Source organism: Sebastes fasciatus, chromosome 24 (assembly GCF_043250625.1).
Source record: "Sebastes fasciatus isolate fSebFas1 chromosome 24, fSebFas1.pri, whole genome shotgun sequence".
NCBI classification, from domain to species: domain Eukaryota; kingdom Metazoa; phylum Chordata; class Actinopteri; order Perciformes; family Sebastidae; genus Sebastes; species Sebastes fasciatus.
The window spans coordinates 10785531-10807726 of record NC_133818.1 but is presented as its reverse complement, the minus strand read 5'-3'; the positions used below and the strand labels follow the sequence as shown (position 1 = coordinate 10807726).

Below are 22196 nucleotides of genomic sequence, written 5' to 3'. Positions count from 1 at the left end.
ATTGGAGGTGGTGTTGGTGAGGATGAGGGGAGAAGGGCGAGAATACCTCCGTTAATGGAGTAAATGCAATCGCAGCAGTCATGTGATGATGTCACATTGGCTGCGCCTCTGACAGTAGCCTTTTGTTGATCCTCTGCTTTTCCAGTTTCTGCTCTGACTGTGCTGACTGGGTTATATTCCTCTCTGCAGTTCATGTCCAGAGCGTTTGTCTCAATTTATCCTTTCGACTGCTTGTCATTGCACTTAATATGACATATGACAAGTGGGCAGATTTGAAATACAGCAGACTAAAAATAAGCAGCTCATGGAGAGATTGTCATTAAGATATTTTTGAGAGAGTTTCGAGATGTCTTCAACATTCAAAGCGTTTGAGCCTTTACACAGCAGATCAGATGTCTGATAACATACTCTGTTAAGATTTTCTTCCCCCCATTTTCAGATTTTACCAGGTGACCTCCACGCCTGACTGAACTCCAATAGTCTGAGAGGTGGTGGTGGTGGTGGTGGTGGTGGTGGGGGTGTAGTCTGGAGCATCCCGGCACTATCATGTTTCGTCAAGTTGTCAAAAACAAAGTGGCGAAGCGAGAGAAATAATAGCAGCTACGTTCAGGTGTGTGTGGGGTGTTTTCTCATTTGTGTCTCAGACTTGCGGCGGTCCCCCTGGGGGGGGGGGGGTGAGGAGGCGCCCTGGTTTCCCTCACTTTGTAAGAACATCTTAATCCGGATTTTGCTTCAAAAGAGCATAAGTGTTTTTTTTGGGGGGCGTGGGATGGCTGAACCCGGTAAATAAAGAAGCGAGGGAACATTGCAAGAAGGAAAGGAGTTAATGTTTGAATGGCTACGTTCACATTACAGGCAAATGTGGCCCAAAATATGTAAACTGCGTCTTTAAGACAGACGAGCTTTATCTGGGAAACATCCCGTTTATTCACTTTACATGGAGCTAAAATAAAAAAAAAAAAAATGAAATACCGAATTATGTCGAATCATGTTTGCCAAATGAGTTAGTGTCTGTTTATGAGTGATTAAAAATCATAAATGATCTCTTAGAAGGAGTAGATGTTTACTGGTAGGCTCTGCCCAATTAAATTTAACAATAAGTCAACAGAGGTTTTGCTCCGACAGTAGGAAACAGTTGAAGACTTTATTTCCCTCGTCCGTCATTTAAAATGTAAATTAACTTATAAAACAGACCTTTCACAGTTCACTCAGTTCACTTCTGATAAAGCCATCAGTCATGTTTCACAAAGTAGACCTCTGATTTGATGAAATCACGTCGGGGCACGTGCTGTCTGGCGGGTGTTTTGGGATGTCAAATATCTTACTCTAGTTTATTTAACTTAGTTCACAGCAGAGCTGGTGACATTAAATATCAGCTGAAATGAAAAGTCTTTCTTTAGGAGTCACACAAAGTCATATATTATGATTTAGGAGTAACATCTGTGTAATAGGGAACCCAGATCTGTTAAATTGAGCAATATGTTAATGGAATCTGGCAGTCTCTGGACTCCTAACAACTTCAGTGTGTATTTTTTGGACCAATGGGCAGTCCCCAATGTATGTGACATTATTGATTGCATGTGAGGCGTTTCAGGGCAGAGACCCGTTCACACTGATGTCAGATATGGGTCACTTCAAACATAAATGTGAACAGTGTACACAGAAAGATTTGATGTAGGCAAAAAAATTGAGCATTAAGCCCTGTTATGTGAATGTAGCCTGAAGGAATAAAGGATGGGAAGAGATGAAATGATTTAACCAAAGGAGTGAAGAAATAAAGGTGGCAGGTTTAGCTAGGCAGGGAGCCAGAGCAACATTTTTAAACAACTTATCAAAGATTATAATCAAGATTCAGTTGGAAACTCCATAGCTACCAGTCCAGACAGAAGCCAGACAGTGAAACTTCAACGCAAGTTTAGGGATTCCTCTGATTTAACTGCAACTTCCCCCCTCCGGGCTTATTGAATTTGCATTTTTTGGGATCTTTAGGAAGCCTCAGTGCACATGAACTTTGTGCCCATGGCCTCACGCACACCCCACCCCCTCCTCCTCTCTTGTTTTAAAAGATGGGCTCGGCTGCATTCCTCAGCGTAATCCTCTCGAACTGGGCCACACCCTGGGCAGAGCAAACATGTGGAGGGGAATGCATGCGGCGCAGCGGGAGTCGGTGTTCCCCCGGGGTCATTCACACAGACACAATGAGGCACTGACTTGGGCTTAACGCGGGGCTGCAGCGGACGCGGCGTGCCTTTGATGAGCCCCTAGGAGACCCCCGCCGCTGCCGCTCCTTAAACGGGCCTCCTCGCACACAGACGCACGCTCGCCGTCCTCCCTGTCTAAACCATGCCAAATTTCATTTGATCCATGTGATTTCACCCCCTACAGCCCCGCAGTCTAGCTGATCTGAAAAAGAGCTCCGAAGATAGTTAGAGATAAGAGAGAGGGAGGAGGACATCAGATCAGTCTCATGACCCGGGTCCAGTTAGTCAGTCCTACTGTGTAGTGAAGATCTCACTGGAAATGATGGATACCAATAAGAAACATTGATTTTGTGTAAATGAAAGCATTTGAACCACCATTAACCTCAGTAATAGACCGGTATGAGATGCACTTGAGCCACATAGAATAGCTACATTTCTATAGAGCTTTTATCCAAAGCACATTTTCAAGGTTATTGCCGCTCATTCAGCTAAATTACCTGTTTTTTTTATCAGTTTTCTAAGTCCACTTTTTTCTTCCACAATCTTACTTTTCATTTTCTGTCTTCCTGTGATGTAACATTGTCACATAAATACTTACAAATGTTATTGACGTTACTACAGACTACACAGTATTGCGCCGTACTGCTGTTGATCAGATAAGAGAGGCCGATATAGTAGGGTACATGTTGGCATTTTAATTGGGCCACTGCTCTGACCCACATCTGTGTGTGTGTGTGTGTGTGTGTGTGTGTGTGTGTGTGTGTGTGTGTGTGTGTGTGTGTGTGTGTGTGTGTGTGTGTGTGTGTGTGTGTGTGTGTGTGTGTGTGTGTGTGTGTGTGTGTGTGTGTGTGTGTGTGTGTGTGTGTGAGAGAGAGAGAGAGTCTGCTGTTATCCCCACATTTCTCTGTCTCCCTCTGGGTCTCGTTGCAGAACTGGACTGCAGACACACTCTGTAGTATTCTTGGAATATTCAGCCGTTACAGGAAATGAGTAAAATGCAGCACTACCGTCCGTAATACTCTTTTTTTGACTTCACAAAATCAGTTATATATTTGTCGTTTCCTGCTTTATGAACTGCTTTATTGAGTGTGTGATATAGAGCTGCAACGATTAATTGATTAGTTGTCAACTATTGAATTAATTGTCAACTATTCGGTTTGAGTCATTTTTTTTCAAGAAAAAAAAAAAAAGTCAAAATTCTGTGATCCCAGCTTCTTAAAGAAACAGCGTGTAACATTTCGAGGGATTTATCAGCAGAAATGGAATATATTAATAACTATGTTTTCTTTAGTGTATAATCACTTGAAACTAATAAATCATTGTGTTTTCGTTAGCTTAGAATGAACCCTTCATATCTACATAGGGAGCGGAACATTTGAGGACGTCATCTTGGGCTTTGGGAATTACTGTTAATTTTTTACCATTATCTGACATTAAATAGACCAAACAACTCATCGTTTAATCAAGAAAATAATCGACAGATTAATCGACAATGAAAATAATGTTGTGGCCGTAGTGTGAAATCAGGTTCTTAAACTTGTGAGTGCTGTTGGTACTGCTGGTTTGCAGTGTTTAGACTCACTTTTTTTGGCAACAGGAATTTTGTGCCCTTTAATGTGGGCGGCCCAACTAAAAATAAAACACAGAAACAACTGAGAATAGTTGGGCGGTGGTACGTGTGACGGCAGTTTAAAATCAAGCGAGAATATTCCAGATCACAAAAAGGAAAAAGAGCAGCATTTAGCTTTATTAAAAAAGTTAGAAACTATCATTTTTTTGTTATTTTTTTCTCTATAATTTCACTTGAAACCGTTAATTTTGCATTAAAGTTCTTAATTAAATAAGAAAATACTGTAAAAAATAGAAATATATAGTTTCATTTGTCAGGTATTTAATTCACAGAAGTGTATACCGTGTTATTTATATAGACTATTTATTTATTGAACTACAAGAACATATGCTATATCATGATATACAGTATATCGTTATCGAGATATGAAATGATCTATATCGTGATAGAAGATTTTGGCCATAACCGTACTCATAATAATATCAAAACATGTGTTTCGTTCCAGAATATGAGCCCTTTGTCTTTACGCCGCTCTGCTAATATGCAGCCTCTGTTATATCACATACTGGAGTTCTAGTTTTGAACTTGAACTCCATTATGTCTTCTCTCTAAAACCGAAAATGTATGGCACTACTGTTGTTCATGTCAGATTGAATAGTAGGTGTTCGTCACCCAGTTGAGCCGCCTGCAACATGATGGAGAGACTGAAAAATCTGCCCATCTGCTGTGCCAGTGTCTCACCTGGTCTCAATCCACCCACTATCTCTGAGTCATCCTCTTTTTACCATCTCTCTGTGCTGCCCACAGTGCTGCTGATAAAGTACTACATTCTCTGCAATCTTTTTTTTTTTCTCTTTCTCTCTTTGTAAAAGAAAAAAAACTTAAATCAGTGCTGCAGAATCAATGCCATCCTCACATTTGGTGATTTTTTAAAGCCAGCTGGACTCAAACCCCCTTACCGCTGCAGTAGTCGCTGCACCTCTGCAGTAAAGCTGAAGGCAGATCTATGGCGAGCCGGGCGGGAGGCTCGCTGCGTGCTTGACCTTTAGTATTGGCCTCGTTAATTATTGATATGTAGTTTCATCATCACTCATCAGAGGCAGACTCAGGTCGTCCTAATCTAATTTCTACTGAAAGTAGCATTTATTTGTCTGCTTTGTTCAGCCGTATCCTGCCTTACATGGTTCCATTTAAAAAATGTATGTCATGCTTGGAAAATCAATAGCTTCAGAGTTGTTGTTTTTTCCTGGAGATGCCTACCGCTATCCGCAGTATGTTCCTCGTGTTGCCAGTTTACAGTACAGAAGCATATGGCCTTGTGAATGTGTTGACTGCTCCCGCCTGGCTTCTTGTAATTCTCCTCTGATTATAAAATGGACAAACTTACAAAGACACAAGATGCTCCTCCGTTCCCCGACACACACACACACACACACCTAGGGAGCTACAAACAGTTAAGACAGACAGGCCCAGCTGTCTCCCAGGGGCCGGCCTTTATAATGAGACAGAGATCTTCTTAATTGGCTCTTTCTAATGAGGCAACAGAAATGCAATCTTTAGGGGCCCTACACCAGAATGGGTTCCCTCCACCTTTTTTTGTTTAAATGACTATTAGTCTGTGTCAAACCGGCTGCTACAAACCAGCCTTAGCGTGCATTCCCATGTGAAGATGTGTCAGTACAGCCTACATGCTGCTATGTCAGTATCAGAATAATTCCACGTTAATAAGTGAGGAGTATGAACTGCACTGACGGTGATTGACATGGCCCTGCCCCCTAAAAAGCCTGTTAAAGTGACAATGCAGTGTGCCAACTCATTCCCTCTCCCAAGTGTTCTTGTTCTGACTCATGCAGTATCCCATTCAGGCTTGACGAGTGGCAGTTAGGGCCACCTTTAAGGTGTTGAATAAAATAACCTTGTACCAAGTAGTATCAAAATGTCTCCAGTCAAACAAAACCTGCATTCGATCCTTTTTGTACCCAGATCCAGAAAACAATAACTATTTAATGTGACGTGTGATTGGCTCACTACCGCAGCAGCTACAACTCCCGACACTCTGTGGTGCAGGGTAGTTGAGCGCGTTGTATTTGACGGAGGTGGCAGTTCAGCAATGCCACCAAAACGTTTGAAAGTATTGTTATACTACACGTCTGTGTAGGGATGTCACAACACATTACCTTTTGCATACTGTTTTTTGTTAGGAATCTAAACAGGTCATAATTCCCTCTCTATTATCTATTTTATATTGCTTTGAAAACATCAATCAAACAACTGGATTTATTCAAGTTTCTCAGCAAAACTATATCTTACAATATTACATTTTAACACATCGTGATAGCGTTAGAATTTACCTTCGGCCAATACTCATTTTTACTGAATAGGGCCTGAATGCATCATAATGTAAGAGACCAAGGCTTCCCGTTGTCCCGGGGACGATAGAAAATGCTTCTGGGATGCAGTGAACTCAATCGGCAGGACGAGAGCTAGTTAAAATGAGCTGTTAGCAGTTGGTAAGCAGTACAGTCCTGCACGGAGCTAACAGCTAACGCTAACTAGCTCTCCGTCTGCCGATTTCAACATGGGTTCGTTATTCACAATGTAGCATTAACAGAGAAAAAATAGGCGTCTCTTGGATGCATCGATATTGAGTTCACTGCATCCCAAAGACATTTTCCTTGGGACGACTGGACGCTGTTAGTATCAAGCCCTGACAAAGAAAAACGAGTACCGTCACTTTTTCAGAATTACAGGTATCATCATTCAGAATACCCAGCCCTAGTGGCAGTGATGGACAAGCAAAAGTGGTACTTTCTTGTGAAACGCTCCCTTTGCTATGCTGCAGATGAGCTGAATGAAGACCACCATCTCAAAACTAGCACTTAAAAAGCCTGCACACTTACTTCAAATTGTAATTTGCACCCTCACCGTACACATAATGAAGAGGCAATCATTTACTCGTTAGATTGAGGATGAGGATCGAATCAGAGCGGTGGAATAATGCAGGTGTCTGAAAACGGGTGATTACCCCCAAACAACACTGCTGTTGCAGTCGGTGGTGCCACGAGGTTACAGTAGACAATTTATTCAAGGCCAATCTAAGTTTCCTCAGAAACATCAGGTTTAATAGGCTCGAGAGTCGCTGCTCCAAATTGGGGTAATCTGATAGAGCTTGTTTGGATGAAAGTCTTGGAGTCGATGTAAACGACTCTTGTATTAGTGAATGAAAGGCTTACAGCTGTCTAGTTAGAGGGAGAGCTGTTGTAAATGTTTTCATACCAATACACACTCTGCTAATTCAGATTTGATTCTTAAATTATGCTTAATTGGTGCCTCTGGTGCTCAGTATCGATTCCCACAACAACAATAAAACGTCAACAAACAACATCTGTTATTAAAGTATAAATCGTAGTTTTAGTCGTCATTCCTGTCGGGAATAACACACACCAAGTTTATTTCTGGGAACGTGATGATGTCACTGCAGAGATCACTGTCAAAGCTTTTCAATATCTTTTGATGCCCCAAAACACGCATGGTAATGTGTCCTATTCTTAGTAGGGATTGTTTTTGAATAGCCAGTCCAAGCCAGAGGTATTATTTGTATCACACCCTTCTCCCTTTGCCCCTACCACACAGGGTGGCCATACCATAAAGGTCAACCTTAGGTCATGTCAGCATATCTGTGCCTGTGTGTGTGTGTGTGTGTGTGTATTTGGGCCGACACGGGGATGCCACGCAAAGTTCATGGACGAAAGTGAGATGGCCAATTTCACACCCAGCAGATGCCTGCACCAGTGACCCGCGGCGACAGGTGGGGGACACTAATTGGCAGCGCGCAACAGTCGCAGAGTAGGGCGGACCCATGGTGGGTGAGGGAATGAGTGAGGATGAGAGGGGAGGAGAAGTGGCACCGGTGGGGGGGCGAAAATTGGCATCACATTTGCTTGTTGCAAACCATTAGAACATCCATGATAGGAAGAGCGTTGGGTTTAATGATCGCACACACGACACTGGTGGCAATTTATTCTTCTTTATACCAAAAACGTCATTTCATGGATGATAAACAAACAGATGTTGCCTCTGAAAACTACTCTCTAATCCCATTCTGTCTCATTTTGACTCATTCACCCCGCAGAGTCGAGGCTCACCTTAGAGAAAACAGGAAAAAGAGCAGGGCGATGACATGAGTGAAAAGTGAGATCAATATGTTTACCTGCGTCCGACGATTTTTAAGACCCACCCTGCAGCTTTTGAGTCACTGTACCCTGGTTTATTGATCTCATCTCTTTGACCAAAGGGCACTTATTACTCTAACCAAGTATAAACACTCATTGAGCCCTCTGTACCTCTCAGCCTTTACGAGGGCTGTTTTCATCATCTCCACATGGGCTTCGAGTCTCCTCGGCCCACGGGAGAGAGAGAGAGCATCCTCAGCGGCCTCATCACCACAACCAACAAACAACATGCCAATCCTGGCGATGCTGCGCCTTAATTCCCCTATGGTTGCAGATAGCAACCGTAAAATTGCACAAGACATTTGTGCGTTTGTGGTTTCCTATTTATCACCAGGTTTTTACAGTGTGGTTGATCATATCTTGGTTTGTAACCAGCATACTGTGACTTATAAATAGAGATGGGTATCGACAAGTTATGTTAAATTTAACAGTTTTGTTCCCATAGTGTGTGGTGAGCAATGATTTGGCTCTTGTGTTGTTGCCACAAATCAACAAGTTGGTCCCCCATTTCTGAAGTCCATCTTAATACTACTTTATGCTTCACTTTTTGCATTAGTTCTTGCATTAGCCGCCATGCATGATGGCGGTTGTTGTTCTTCCTTCTTCAGTCAGCTTGGTTCTCAATCGGCTATCGTTCTTTCCCACGTGACTGCGTCATCGGCTGTCCTCGGGGTTCCCCACACACAACAGGATATCCGATCAATGAAGCCAGGATGGACTTCTGAGCCGATCGGGGGTTGTAAAAAACACTCTTAACATACCTCCCACCACAGGAATTTCTGTAAAGATGATCTTTAGAACCATTTAAAAAACAGGGCTTTGCTGATGATTGTCGGGAATCGGGGTCCAAATCGGCTTGATTCTCGTGTAGTGTGTACCCAGCATTATTGGTTCTTTTTCATTACTAAACGATTGCTTTTTAACATATTATTTAACAAAAGAATAAATTCAGAACAGGATTAGAATTGATTTATATTTTAAATATTAAGTAAACAGTTAGATTACATACAGACAGCTTTTGTTGTTATAGCTTGTTTGTAACAATTCACTATTGGCCGAGCTAGCCAAGGTTTTGTTTTACAAAGTTAGAAAAGAAGTGTTTAAGTCAAGCCGGATGTTTCCTTACACATAAAAGAATACTTCCACACATATAGCATACAGCTTATTATTTAAACACTGGTATCGGATCAGTACTCAGTATCAGGCGATACCCAAAGCCCAGATATCGGTATCGGGACTGAAAAAGTCAAATCCGTGCATCCCTACTTACTAACAGTAACGAGCGTAGATGGCTTAGTTATCCTCACTTCACCTGAGCTTACAATACTCCGGTCTTTAATAATGTAGCACCAATGCCCATTTAATACTGGGTTCCGGTACCCATCCCTACATATAGATAACTTGTTTTTGTTTCTCATTGACTTCTCTCGTGATGTATACAGGGCTGTGAAAATCCCAAATATGCTCAAAGGCGAGATGAGATTCATAACAGGAATACTAGTGTGTAACTGGGCTCTCCAGTTCCTCTGTAGTTTGAATTATAACCCTATACTGTACCTCTCAACTTTTTTTTTGTCAGCAAGCAACCAAAGCTTTAATCTCCAAACTGTAAGAGTAAGCAGCCATACAACATTTCTGCCCCCTATCTGCTGAGTGTGTTAGAAAGAGGCTTTGATGAATAGATCTGCTCTCTCCCTTCCATCTCATTATCCCCCTTTATCTGTTTTATGGATTTACACAACTCCTCAACACGCTCTGACATGCGGTCGATAGTGTCAGCGGAGGAAAGAAAGATGTAGGCTAGCCATTTTTTTTACTTTGCTCGCATTGTTTGTTTAATTTCTCTCATTAGCGTTTGTAGTGGGTTATTCTTAGAATGCTGTGGAGACGGCTTTGATCGCTAGGGAGTGATTGAAATTGAGGTATCTGTTAACAAATGTAAAATTAGGAAAATTAAGGCCTACTGGCTGGTTTCCTCTTGGGGCTGTGGCACAGTTCTTCTCGAACTAGGGCATCAACATCGTATAACCTATTTCTATGAAATCTTCGTCTGGCTCGGCTTGCTGAAGTTCCCGTGCTGTCAAATCGGCGCAGAGCTGACGAGATCCATCTTCGCAGCATAGGGAAATGACAGCTTGTAAAGCAGGCTAATGCCTCAGTCTATTAGCTGTGACTCACCTCTCAGCAGACTGAGAGGTGGCATTGTCAGAGCTGTTCTTTTGGGTGTGTATTTGTGGGAGAGTTCACTTCAGATGTGCTCTATATGTATACATATAAGGGAGCACATGCTGGCGTGATTATGTGCCTACCCGTCAGTTACATGCCCTGTATGCGTGTCCCTGTGTGTGTGTTTATGTGTGTGTGTGCAGATTAGAGGAGCTCTAGAGGGTGGGTTTCATGTCTCAGCAGGTCACAGATGATCAGATTAACTGAAGCAGGGCCTTCAGCTGGATTAGCAGCAGGGACCTGGACTCTGCAGGTGCCCTCGCAATGGTGCCACTGCTGCAGCCACACTTTGGCCAACACCTCCAAGAGGAACAGTTAGAACAGTGACAAAAAAGCTCCTTTATGACAGATGTCCCAGCTCTTAAAGGAATATAGTCTATACAAACTAGTACAGAAAATCACCTCAGAGCTTAATAAAGAGAAATGAACACTTTTTAGAGCGCCTTCTCAATTGATTGCAGTGGACTTTTCAATATCTTTTGATTGAAAGAAGAATACATCTCCTCCTGACATCTTTCTTTTCTCTCACATGCAATCAGCCATGTGCTCCAATCATGACCTCAGTGTAACATTTACAGATAGTATCACTTTCACATCTCCTGGAACCGCCTGAGCTGCAGTTTGAGCTCACTGATCACTAGCTGCAGTGCTGCATCAACACAAGCATGTGATTTTTCAGCTGATGCACAACACTCGCGCAACTATTCCGAGACATTACTGCAGTGATTTACACGGAAACAATGTGAGGAAAGACTGATTGTAGTTGAAGCAAGCTAAAGGGACTCATTCAGTTGCTTAAGATCCTTGCGTGTGGACACAGACATCTCACATGGAGGTGGGAGTTTTATACCTTTATCCCCTGTCTGTGCATCTCTTCCAAGCTCTCTCCCTCTTCGGGTAATCTCAGGCGCGTCAGCAGCAGTACTACTCCCTCATCTGTGGGATTACAGCTGGCGAAACAAAGGCACTTAATTACTGCTGAGGCGACACAGTCTTATACGTGTATGTGTGTGGCTATTGTTTCTAAATAACCCGGTCTCTGTCCTTTGCTATACGGGTGTTTTCTTGTTTGCATTCACTCCCATTATCACTAATTGTACTGCAGTCTACTAGCCAGGCCTGATCACAATATAATCAGCTGAGTTACCTCTATAGTTTTACATTTAAATGTTCTTACCCACTGTTTACTATTGATTCACATTCTCCATTACCAGCCCAAATGCAAGCAAAAAGCCTTCAGCTATCATTTCATAATGGATTTTCAGTGTTTCCCGGTGTCCTGGAGCCTCACGGCTTCAAACGGATCCATTAGTCCAAACGGATCCATTAGAGCCCCCCAAAAACAAAACAGGATCCTTAAGAGGGAGCTGTGTTTGAGGATGAAGGGAAGCCCTGTCCATGTGCATCCAGCGCCTCGCTACTTTACCGGCCGCTAGGATCACTGGCTCTGCTTCTTTTTTTTTTGCAGCCTTTCTGAGCACTGTCCTGTTGGTGTCTTATAGCTAGGGGCTCTTATAAAAGTGGTTTCCTTGTGAGCTGTTATCGGCTGACCCACAACCAGCGGTCAGTGCCCCCTGGAAAAGAGACTCTTTCGGAGCAAACTGAGAAAACAAGAACAACTGTTTTTCTCATTGCCTTAAAAGAAGGCTGACAGAGAGAAAGCAAAGAGGGGGTCGAAAATGGAAAAGCCAACTTGTATGTTTCATTCAGGGTCTGAAATTAGCACCAGCCATCCGTAAATTGTTGGCAGGCCGAGAAAACGCTACGTATGGGAATAGAGAATCAGGTCCCGTTGAGAACCGGTACCTAGTTGTCCGATTCCTCCTCTGTATTGATGCTTTCCAACAGTTACGCATGCACAATGAAGCATACCAACGCTGTATCATGTTTTCATGATTGTTTGGAACCGGAGCCATGGCGGAGAGAAAGAAATCTGTTGAAATCGGCAGCATTACAACATTATCATGAGGTGTTCAAATGTAATCTCGTAAAATGTCATTTTTTGGCGAGAAACCTGAATAAATCCAGTTGTTTGAAGGCGATGTTTTCACAGCAATATAAAGAGATATTAGAGAGGGAATTATGACCTGTTTATCTTCCTACCACTAGCTCTAAGCAGCTTATAATACATAATTAGAACTACTAATGCCAAGATATGCCGTATATTAGATGGCAAATATTTAAATAATCATAATCATTTGAATAGTGTGTTTTATGCATATAACCACTGCAGATGACAACAACAAAATACCATATAGTAGTACTGTGTACAGTACCCTCCCACCACCGAAAAATAGAGCTCCCTCGGAAGCTCAGTGTAATTCGAACACTGTAATTTACCATGCATATGTTTTTTGTGTAAAATATGTCAAACATTGAATGACAACAGATCAGAGTGGCAGAAAAAAAAGAATACTTGCCTGCCACAGTGGCAGGCAGTGAAAAAAAGTTAATTTCAGACCCTGGTTTCATCGTCTAAATGTGGCGGTGAGGCATAACTTCCTGGAACCGATCATTCCAGGATCGGTTCCAGGAAGTAAGCCAAGAAATGCTCTTATTTGGATATTTATAGCCACAAATATGAACGCCTGTAAACAAACACTCCCAGACGAAAGGATGAGCATGAGCCACGCGTATTTTCCTCAACAATGCAAATGACATAGCATTAAAGGATGTAAACGCTGCGCTGCGAGGAAAAGAAAAGAGATATGAGGGAACGCTTAGAGACAAGGACAGAGACAGAGAGAGCCTGTCCACCCCCCCGCCTTCTCTGGTCAGCGGGGATACAACAGGTTCTTCGTTTATGCTCTAAGGGGATTACACATATCGCAGGCTTCATGTCAGAAAAATTAGTGTCAGTTTCTCACAGCGGTCCTCCTCCTCTCGCGCTGAGAAGGACAATCGGATGAACAGGGGGGGAAGAAGACTTTGCTGGTTTCTCTGTAGGGTGCAACCATCCAAAAATACACCAGTCAAATCACTATAAACAAGACCTGACCACAGTATGTGGGTATTTTACTGTAAGTCTGTCCTTTTTGGAGTGCCTCGATGGTGCCTGTCCGTCACAAGTAGCCTCTCTTGTGCTGACCCTACATCTTTTCCCATTATCCTCCTCCCTGATTGGTTTGTCTGGACTGCCAATACCGCCAGTCGCACCGCCATTGATCGCGTCACCGAGCGCTGTGCTAGCATCAGAAAGACATCACGAGGATATGTAAAGCTTACCCAGCTTCTCTGGAAAAAAAAAAGGGGCTGTATGGAGAAACACATGCACACACACATCCCAGATTCGTAATTAACCGATTTGAAGTGTTGATGTGGGAAAGAAAAGCTCATTTCGAGTGTATCCATCTTGGATGAGCACCGTCAGGGCACTTGCTTCTTTACTAAGGGCAATTGGGACCACGAGGATGTAACCCAGCGTCGCCTTTTCGAGGACATTTACTGCAGCCTATAGGCAGCCACTCTCCGTCTCCAGCAGGCCCGAGGATAGAGCGCCCATTGAGGGCAAAATGCAAATGTTACAGTGGTGAACGGAGGGGCCCACAACTGAAGCGCTATTCTGCCGAGGGGGCGGAAGACTGGCCCTCTGTGTCTGTGCCACCCACGGACACACAACAGTCATCACTCTGACCATTCAGCCAGGCTGATGAAGGAGGTGGGGGGGTTCTGCCACTGACGAAGGTGGCGGCGCTCGGCCCAGTCAGGGGGTGCCAGTTATAAATGGACCATTTGGGCCAGTGTTCCCTGTAAATGTGAGATATTCTGGGGCGCTAAATTATGCTTCTCCGACTCGGGGCCAGTTCCAAGAGGGGGTGTTGTTTAATAATGGCTCTTGTTTCAATGTATTGACTGTCTTGGTGTAATTGAAATGGTGTTTATCATAGAAAATGAGGTAAAAAGGCTTTTGATTTCTGTCCGATTTTTCTCCCTTTAAGGGAAATATCACAGCCCTTAATTAGGCACTCAGCTGCCTTACAAGAAGATGCTCCTTGTTCATCTGTGTCTACATTATATTAATTCTTACAATGTCATCTGCCAGCAGTGGAAAGACACCCAGACACTGAACACATTATTATAGGCGAGCAGAAGTACAAGGAAATGGGTCATGTACATGGTCAGAGGATGAATGTTTTCCCAAGTGTTTTTCTGTCTGCTTAGTTGCCATAGTTGGAGCGTTGCAGCACGATAGTTATGTTGTGTTTGGGCAGGAGTAATGTTGTACCCTCCTCAGCACTCTGTCACTGGGTTTGGATGGATTGGGGTGTTTTTTCTGTGTGTGCTCTCATGCCAGTGTGTTTACTGTGGTGGAAGTTTGCCTTGTTTTTTCTCTCTCGCTCTGCTAAAGGTTTGTCAACTGAACAGTGTGTGCCCACGTCTGCTTTGGAGCGTGATCAGTGGATTGCTGAGGATTTTTTATCTTCTTCTTCTTCTTTTTGATGGCACATGACATCAAGGATAAAGCAGTTTAGGAATGTATTTTTTACTTGATAAATTACTAAAATGATGAATTGATTATGAAAATGTTGATTATTTAATGGAACATTAATGGACTAAAGTATATTTTTATTCAAAAAACAGCAGAATAAGGTTCAAATAGGCTTCGGGACAGTGCCGCTGCCGCACTACTGTTCAAGCATGCACCTCTACACACAACAAACAACGATATCCATCTGAGAATTACTAATAATAATTAATGTAGAATACCAATAATGAATAATGTTATGGGATCATTGCTTATTTCGTGGGCTATTTGGGGATTTATACATGATTATTACATACTTATGTATAAAAAAAACTAAAAACGAATCTGATTTGATTTGGAGGTCGATTACCATGGCAACGGTTGAAGCTTCGAAGCATTCGGGTCAGCCCTAGCTTTGCCCTAGTTTGTCAACATCTGTTTTATCTAATAAGATAAATTTCACTCTTTGCATCTCAGAGTTTTCATTCACATATCTTGAGGTCAGAGGTCAAGGGACCCCTTTGAAAATGGCCATGCCAGTTTTACCTGAGCATTATTCAGCATCCCTCCCGACAAGCCAACATAGCATGATTGGTTCCAATCGATTCCTTAGGTTTTCTTGTTTCATATGATACCAGTATCTAGCTTTATGACTGGTTAATAGTTTATATAATAAAAGATTGATACTGTCTGTATCGATACAATATTTCGATACTACGCCTCTAGACGCCTGTTTTAAGTAACATTTTCCGCCAGAATGGATTTCCAAATGTAATGAATGGGCCCAGTAATTACAAGAGCTAAAAACAATAGAAAGAGCCTCAATGGGAGAAGTGAGCGTAATCCTAATCTGTTTATGAAATTAAGCTGCCTTTATCCCCTTCCCCCCTGGAACAACCCCAATATGGAGCACATTTTAATTTATATTACTACTATATGAAAACTTGGCAAACAGTAAGCGCTATCTTGTTAGCGATGGCTGCGGGGGATTTGAAGAACGTGCCAGCGGCACCGTGTCTCGGACAGAAGATCTATTTCAAGTGAAAACAACCGATAATTTATCTTTGATCTCTCCGTCATTGTTCCTTCGTTTTCCACTGCGACGCAAGGAGATAATTATCCAATCTGAATCAAAGCAGCGATTAGTGTATCCCAAAGCATTTCATACACACAGGGGGCAACGGTGCAGCCCACAGTGAGAGTTGCCATGTGAGCGACCCTGCTGAAAGGTATAATTTCAGCGTGTAGCTATGGCTACACACCGGCGGCTGGTGCGTGAATCACAGAGGTGCCTTGGTGCTTTTCAAAGATCCTTTTCATAGACGGCTGCTCGGAGGCAATGCCCGTGATGAATGGATTTCTGCTCTGCTCTGCTCCGAGTGGGTGGCTTAGACAGAAGGCACAGTGTGTGTGTGTCTCTGTGTGTGGGTGTTTGTGTGTTTGCGTGCGTCTGCCACCCTCTCAAAATGATAAAGGTCTGATGTTTTGGCATTGTCGTCAGCCACGCATGCTGCTTTTTAGCACTGTCATCGTGATGTCTGTGGACCACCTCGCTGCTTCAACCATGAGCTCTTTTTTTACATGTGATGCAGTGCTGCCTTTCGACAACGCTTACCTCATTTTATGTGCTTCGAATCCCCAAGCGTGGCAGGGAAGCGTCTCAAACTGCAGCCCGGACCCTGCACTGATGATCAGTATTACTATCACTCACACAAACGTAGTGTAATTGCTATGTATAGCCATCACTACGCAGTTCTTGACCATGTTTTATTAAAGCAACAATGACTTCTCGCCATAAAGCAGATGTTAGATTTTCACCCTTACTTTGAGCTAATCAGAGCGACGGGACGTGGGTGAACGCTTTTTAACTGCTGTGCACAGTACCAATAAATTAACACCTCCCTGAGTTTAATGAATGCACCATAATATGTGTGTGGGGGTGTGCATTGTTACTTGATGACAGCTGGATGTCTTTTCCAGGGCTGGATTAGCCCAGAATATAGTCATGGACTACCTGGCCCTCATATCTCCAGTCTAAATGAGCTGATCTCCTCTTTTGTGTGCGACCTAATATTTTAACAACCCCCAAAGGATATCAGCCATTTTCATGTCCTTTTAACCGTATTTATAGCAAATCCATATCCTCTTCACTATTAGGCACTGAGACTTTCAGGAGCCTAAGCTAGTAAAAGACACTGTGATTAACACTGCATGTACAGAGTGTGACACTTTTACATGTTAAAAGTGAGGCTACGTTCCCACTGACGTCAGCACTGAGTCTAAAAATGCAGTGTGTACAGTCCAGGCAGTAATGTGAAGGGCATACTGCTCTTAACCTCGCAATAATCAAGATGAAAGATAAAGTGATTGTGATATGTTGCGGTAATAACTTTCCATAGCTGGTTATTCTGTTTCATGGTATTATACACCGGACTACCTGGATCATATTTCACCACAAGAAACTGGATAACATGCTTCAAGATGTCAAAAGATGCAGCGCTGATCCTAGGGGTTTGGTAACAACCATAGAAATAGAATAGGAGTAGAACGGACATTGAGCTGTTATCTAGGTCTTCTTCATCAGTCCACACATACTATGTATAAACTTTTGAGTTAATTCAATTTACTGCAAATAATGAGTGTTGAAGTAAATGAATGCTGCGCCGAATTCTCTCACCGCTTTTAAACAGCGTCGGAAATTCCATTACCGTGACAGCCTTAGCGAAGGTGCTTAATTTATTTGCTTCTTCCACCTCCAAACTAGACAAAAAAGGAAGACCGAAGACAAACCAAAGCTAATTTATGCAAAGACCAGGCACAATGCTGCAGTAGATCATGAATACATCAGCGAGAAAAGGCTCTCAAACAAAGTTTGACGCTATGAAAGGAGAAGGTTTTAACGAGTCCAAGGCTTGCACTTAGCGCGACAGCGCCTGTACGTCCTGAAACACTCTCCCCAAGTAGCTTCACCGCCATTTACCTCATCACTTTAAATGGAGGAATAATGATGAGCAATTGCGAGAAGCGTGTGTCACTCACAGGTTATAGATGAACTGAATATGGAGCAAAAGTGGAGGTAATGGCTTCACTCTAAGTCCACATAAGTGACAAAGTGGGTCTGTGGTGGTGGTGCGTCGTTGTGTCTTTTATTTGTGTCCGTCTATGATCTCTGTAGGGGCGCTGTGGTGATGCTGCGCTTCCCTGCAGTTTGGGATGGCGTCCAGAGCTCAGCTTCAGCACCAGCTCCCCTCTCTCACACACACACAGTCACACCCGCCCACACACTTTCTCCTGCACACATGCACTGTTTCACCTGCCCACGCATTCTCTCTCGTGGATGCAGATACACAAGACACACATACACACAAACACCTTTCGCTAGTGTCCGTGGCGGTGCATGAGGCTCCAATTAGTTTTGACACCTCTGGGTTTTTTCGGTTGCGGGGTTTCAGCGCTGTTCCTCTGGTCTGGACAGGGCTTTGCAGAACTGTTTGTGTGCCTCTGCAAGTGTGTGTGGGCGATGCTTGTTGTTGTGATTGTGTGATTTTAGTATGCATATGTGTGGGCAGGTGTGATGTATCAGTGATTTGGTGCAGCTTTAACACCGGGGTGTGGAGGCCAGTCCCGTCTCACACGTGACTCCCATCGTTTACAGAGCTGCTCCAGGGTGTCTCTCTATGAATGTCAAACCTGTTATCACACACACACACACACACACACACACACACACACACACACACACACACACACGCACGCACACCTTAATTCATATCTTTGTGTGTTTATTAATGTGAAAATTACAAAGAAGCCTACAGACTTAATATCCTTTTGTGGCACCTTCAAATCAGTTGAAAGAAAAGTCATTGTAACAGTAGTGTGTTTGATGCTCTGTGGGGTGTCTTTAATATCTGTCAGGGAGAAAAGGATAGCCAGGCTTTATTAGTTTTTTTTCCTTTGATGAGACTTGAAGATTATTGGTTATTTACACTGGGAGCCAGGCTTGATTAAAAGTCCTTCTCTGCCCACCTTACGTAGAACAACAAAGTGTGGCCGTGTAGACGAGAACAGTTTGCTACTTCAAATCCCCGCAGCACGACCAGTGAAGCCTTTGTGTTAACAGAAATAATCCATATCATGCTGTTATTCGTTTGCATCCCAACCCATGGGATGTGTTCCAGATATGTGCTTTACTGCACTAAGAATAGTAGAAGAATAATGTATTATTTTATAGATTATTTTTTATTTATTTTTTCATTTGCTGCTTCCAGAGCTCAGCTGGCGATACTGACAATTATTTTGTCAAGTGCATTCTTGTTATTTTGGTTTGTACTAGAACATGTTTACAAGCTTTAATGTTTGAAAATCACTTATGCTCATACCGGCTTTGCTGCAGCACCTCGTTTCACCCTCTGTCTGAAACGCTCCGTTTTAATACCTGTCTCTTTAAGCCCCCCCTCCCAAAAAGTAGCCACTAGGCGGGTATTATGCAAATGTGTTACTTGGTGACATCACCACGTTACGGAAGAAAAGGCTTCAAGCGAGGCAGTTCCGGCGCAGTGTTTCTCCCTTTGGCGTGGACTTTGTAACTTTGCAGACCTTTTACATGCACAAAAAACAATATAACACACTTAAGGAAAGAGGCAAAAGCATAAAAGGTCCTCTTTAAGATCATCAGAGAGCATAGTAGCTTTACTTGTTAGCTAAATGCAGCTTCACTGTCTTTGGTTCTGACTCGATGTACTACAAGCTTTCTATTTAATAACAACTTAAAATATCAGGATATTGTCTAGTTGTCATTCTGTATGTTTGATACAGGACTTAAATTGGTGTTTGAGTGCAGCACTTGAGTAATTAAACACAGCTCGTCACCGCCGTGTGGACAGAGCTGTCATATTCTTTTATGAGAGGAAATTAGAGCTAATCAGGCCACTGTGCTGCGGCTCTTTCCCGTCACGGAGTTAAGGGGTGTTACTTTGGACCTCCTCGCGCTAGACTGATTCTAATTTAGCTTCACCTCCCTCCGCCATGTCGTGCCGGGCCACGTCGTGTCGTCTCCTTTTGTCTTCTTGGCCTTTCCCTGTTCTCTCCCCTTTCCCCTCTCTGTACTAATATCACTCCACTCTGCCCACATCTTTTCCACCGCTCCTCCCCTCACCTTTACTTTCCGTCTTCTCCCACTGCCTTCACCATGTCGCTCCCTCCTGACCTCTCTCCTCTCTTCCACCCACTCTCTCCTCGCAATAAGCACTGCGATGAGGATCCATATTGGATTATTGTGTTTGCCATTAGCCTCTGGGTTGACAGTTTAATTGCCTTCATCCACCGGGGTATCTGCAAGTCCGACCCTGCCAGCCCTGCGTTTGCATTTTCCACAGAGAATACCGGATGACCTGTGCATCGAAAGGTTTCGTCGTGATGGCGAGATCAGAACTTTTGAGCACCTTTCCTCATTTCCATGTCTGCACTGAATACTAGTGAGTGTGTCACAGGGGCAGGCAGGACCGAGACCTGCCAGAGTTAACAAGCTAGCAATCGCCTTTCATAACAATTTTTTCTCCTCAGAGCCGAGAGCTACCTGCTACACCCACTATCATTTTATATGTTTCACACTCTCCAAGTATGAATATGTATGCTGCCTTCAAGCACTTGATGTTTCAGAGTCTGTGTCAAAATCAATGCCCACAAATCTGCCACGTCCTCAGGCAGACACGCAACCTGTTCACCATCAGGTTTATTATCAAAAAGACAGCTTTTCTGTTGATCAGAGACGTGAAGTTTTTCAGACTGCTAATGACCTTGTTTGTCTCTCTCTCGCTCTCCCCCACCCAACTTTTTGTTTCCCCGCTCAGGGCCGCTGCACGCGAGAGAACTGCAAATACCTCCACCCGCCCGCTCACCTGAAGACCCAGCTGGAGATCAACGGGCGAAACAACCTGATCCAGCAGAAGACGGCGGCCGCCATGTTGGCTCAGCAGATGCAGTTCATGATCCCCGGCACCACCATGCAACCCGTGGTCAGTGCCGGCCTCGCTGCCTGAAAATAGCTGTGTAAAAAAAGTCTGGCTTTGCTCCTGTTAAAACATATTTACATATCAAGTTACATCAGTTCAAGAGAACTCAAGCTACGCCAGTATAATTTCCTTTTAGCGTCTTGGCACCAGCTTTAACGGACAAGCAGGGCATGATTCACTGCAAAAATATGAGACGTCTGTTCCAGTACATTCTATTAGATACTTTACTATTACATTTGTTCTCACAATAGTTATTGAGATGGCCTTGAGCAATGCACAAAACTCCCCAATTACTCTCTGGGAGTTGCTCTGCAGTCAGCGGTAGACTGTGGTTGCACTGGGGCAGCTGCCAGGTGTGTTTAACTGCATCAACGCGAGGCTGGGTGTAGCCGAAAAAGAACACGCTTGCTCAGCAAAATCTTCCCGGTATACATAGAGGTTAAAAAAAAAAAAGAAAGCCTCTTCTCTTGTTTCTACTCTCTCTCCCGCTTTTTCTGTATTCCTCTGTGTTCTCCTGGCTCTCTCTCTACCTGTCACACCCTCTCTCATCTTCCTCAGCCACCACTCTGCACAGCTGCGCCCTCCGTTCATTTGTCTCTTGTCTCTCCTTCCTCCAACTTCTTTTTTTATCGCTGCACCCTCTCTTTTTGCCCTTCACCCTCCACTCCACACTGTCCCTCCCAACATCCATCATTTTACATCTATTTCTTTTGCTCCTGACTAATTAAGAATGTAAAAAAAATCATTGGTCTCTCGCTTTCGACAGCAGACGTTTCCAACGTGCCAGGGCTTGGGCTCCACTGCAGGCCTGAGCTACGCACCCTACCTGACCCCCATGTCCCACAGCATGGGCCTGGTGCCCACCGACATCCTGCCCAACTCCCCCTGCATCGTCCCCGGCAGCCCGCCCATCTCCGTCAACGCCGGCAACTCCTCCAACCAGAAACTGCTGCGTACCGACAAGCTGGAGGTAACCCACCCAATCACAGCCTGTCTCTCTCTCTCACACACACATACCTAATGTCGTCTTTGACGTGGTGAAGTATAATTACGGTATCACCTTACTGTGTTTACGGGTGTGAACAAGATACGTGACGCTAATGAGCATCATTTATAGCTGAATGGTCTTGATACATGTGTAACATCTGACAAGATTTTCCTCCTACCGTGTTGTGAATATAAGAGAAAAAAACACTATAAAACACTACCTCTCTCCATGGTTACCACAGGAGTTGGCATAGCAACAAATAAAATACACATACGCACATCTTTAACCTTTGAATGAACTTTACAACTACTTGTCGTATAAATTGCCCGTGACGAGGACCTGAAAGAATAAGCAAGGTTTCTGTTTCATAAGTAATTCATGACTTTAATAAATACATTTTGAAGTCGCCTTTGAATAAAACGAAATAAGCAATTCATTCTCGTAAGAAGTCTGCATCTTTCACTGCAGTAAAATAAGACAATCTCACAAAAAAAGTAGGTGAA

At 43.4% G+C, this 22196-nt stretch overlaps 1 protein-coding gene across 28 annotated transcripts in view; it reads left to right on the top strand.

Moving 5' to 3' along the window:
- Window positions 1–22196, top strand: part of mbnl2 (muscleblind-like splicing regulator 2) — a 55830-nt gene that overhangs the window by 15917 nt on the left and 17717 nt on the right. For 22 of the 28 annotated variants that reach the window (XR_012592981.1, XR_012592985.1, XR_012592986.1 and 19 more), the window contains exons 3-4: window positions 20544–20708; window positions 21472–21675. Coding sequence is in view for 14 of the 28 variants with exons in the window: in XM_074627319.1 (XP_074483420.1) it covers window positions 20544–20708; window positions 21472–21675 (369 nt within the window). In the remaining 14 variants the exon portion in view is untranslated. The remainder of the gene's footprint in view (window positions 1–20543; window positions 20709–21471; window positions 21676–22196) is intronic. The other 6 variants (XR_012592984.1, XR_012592988.1, XM_074627328.1 and 3 more) reach the window with 1 other exon arrangement.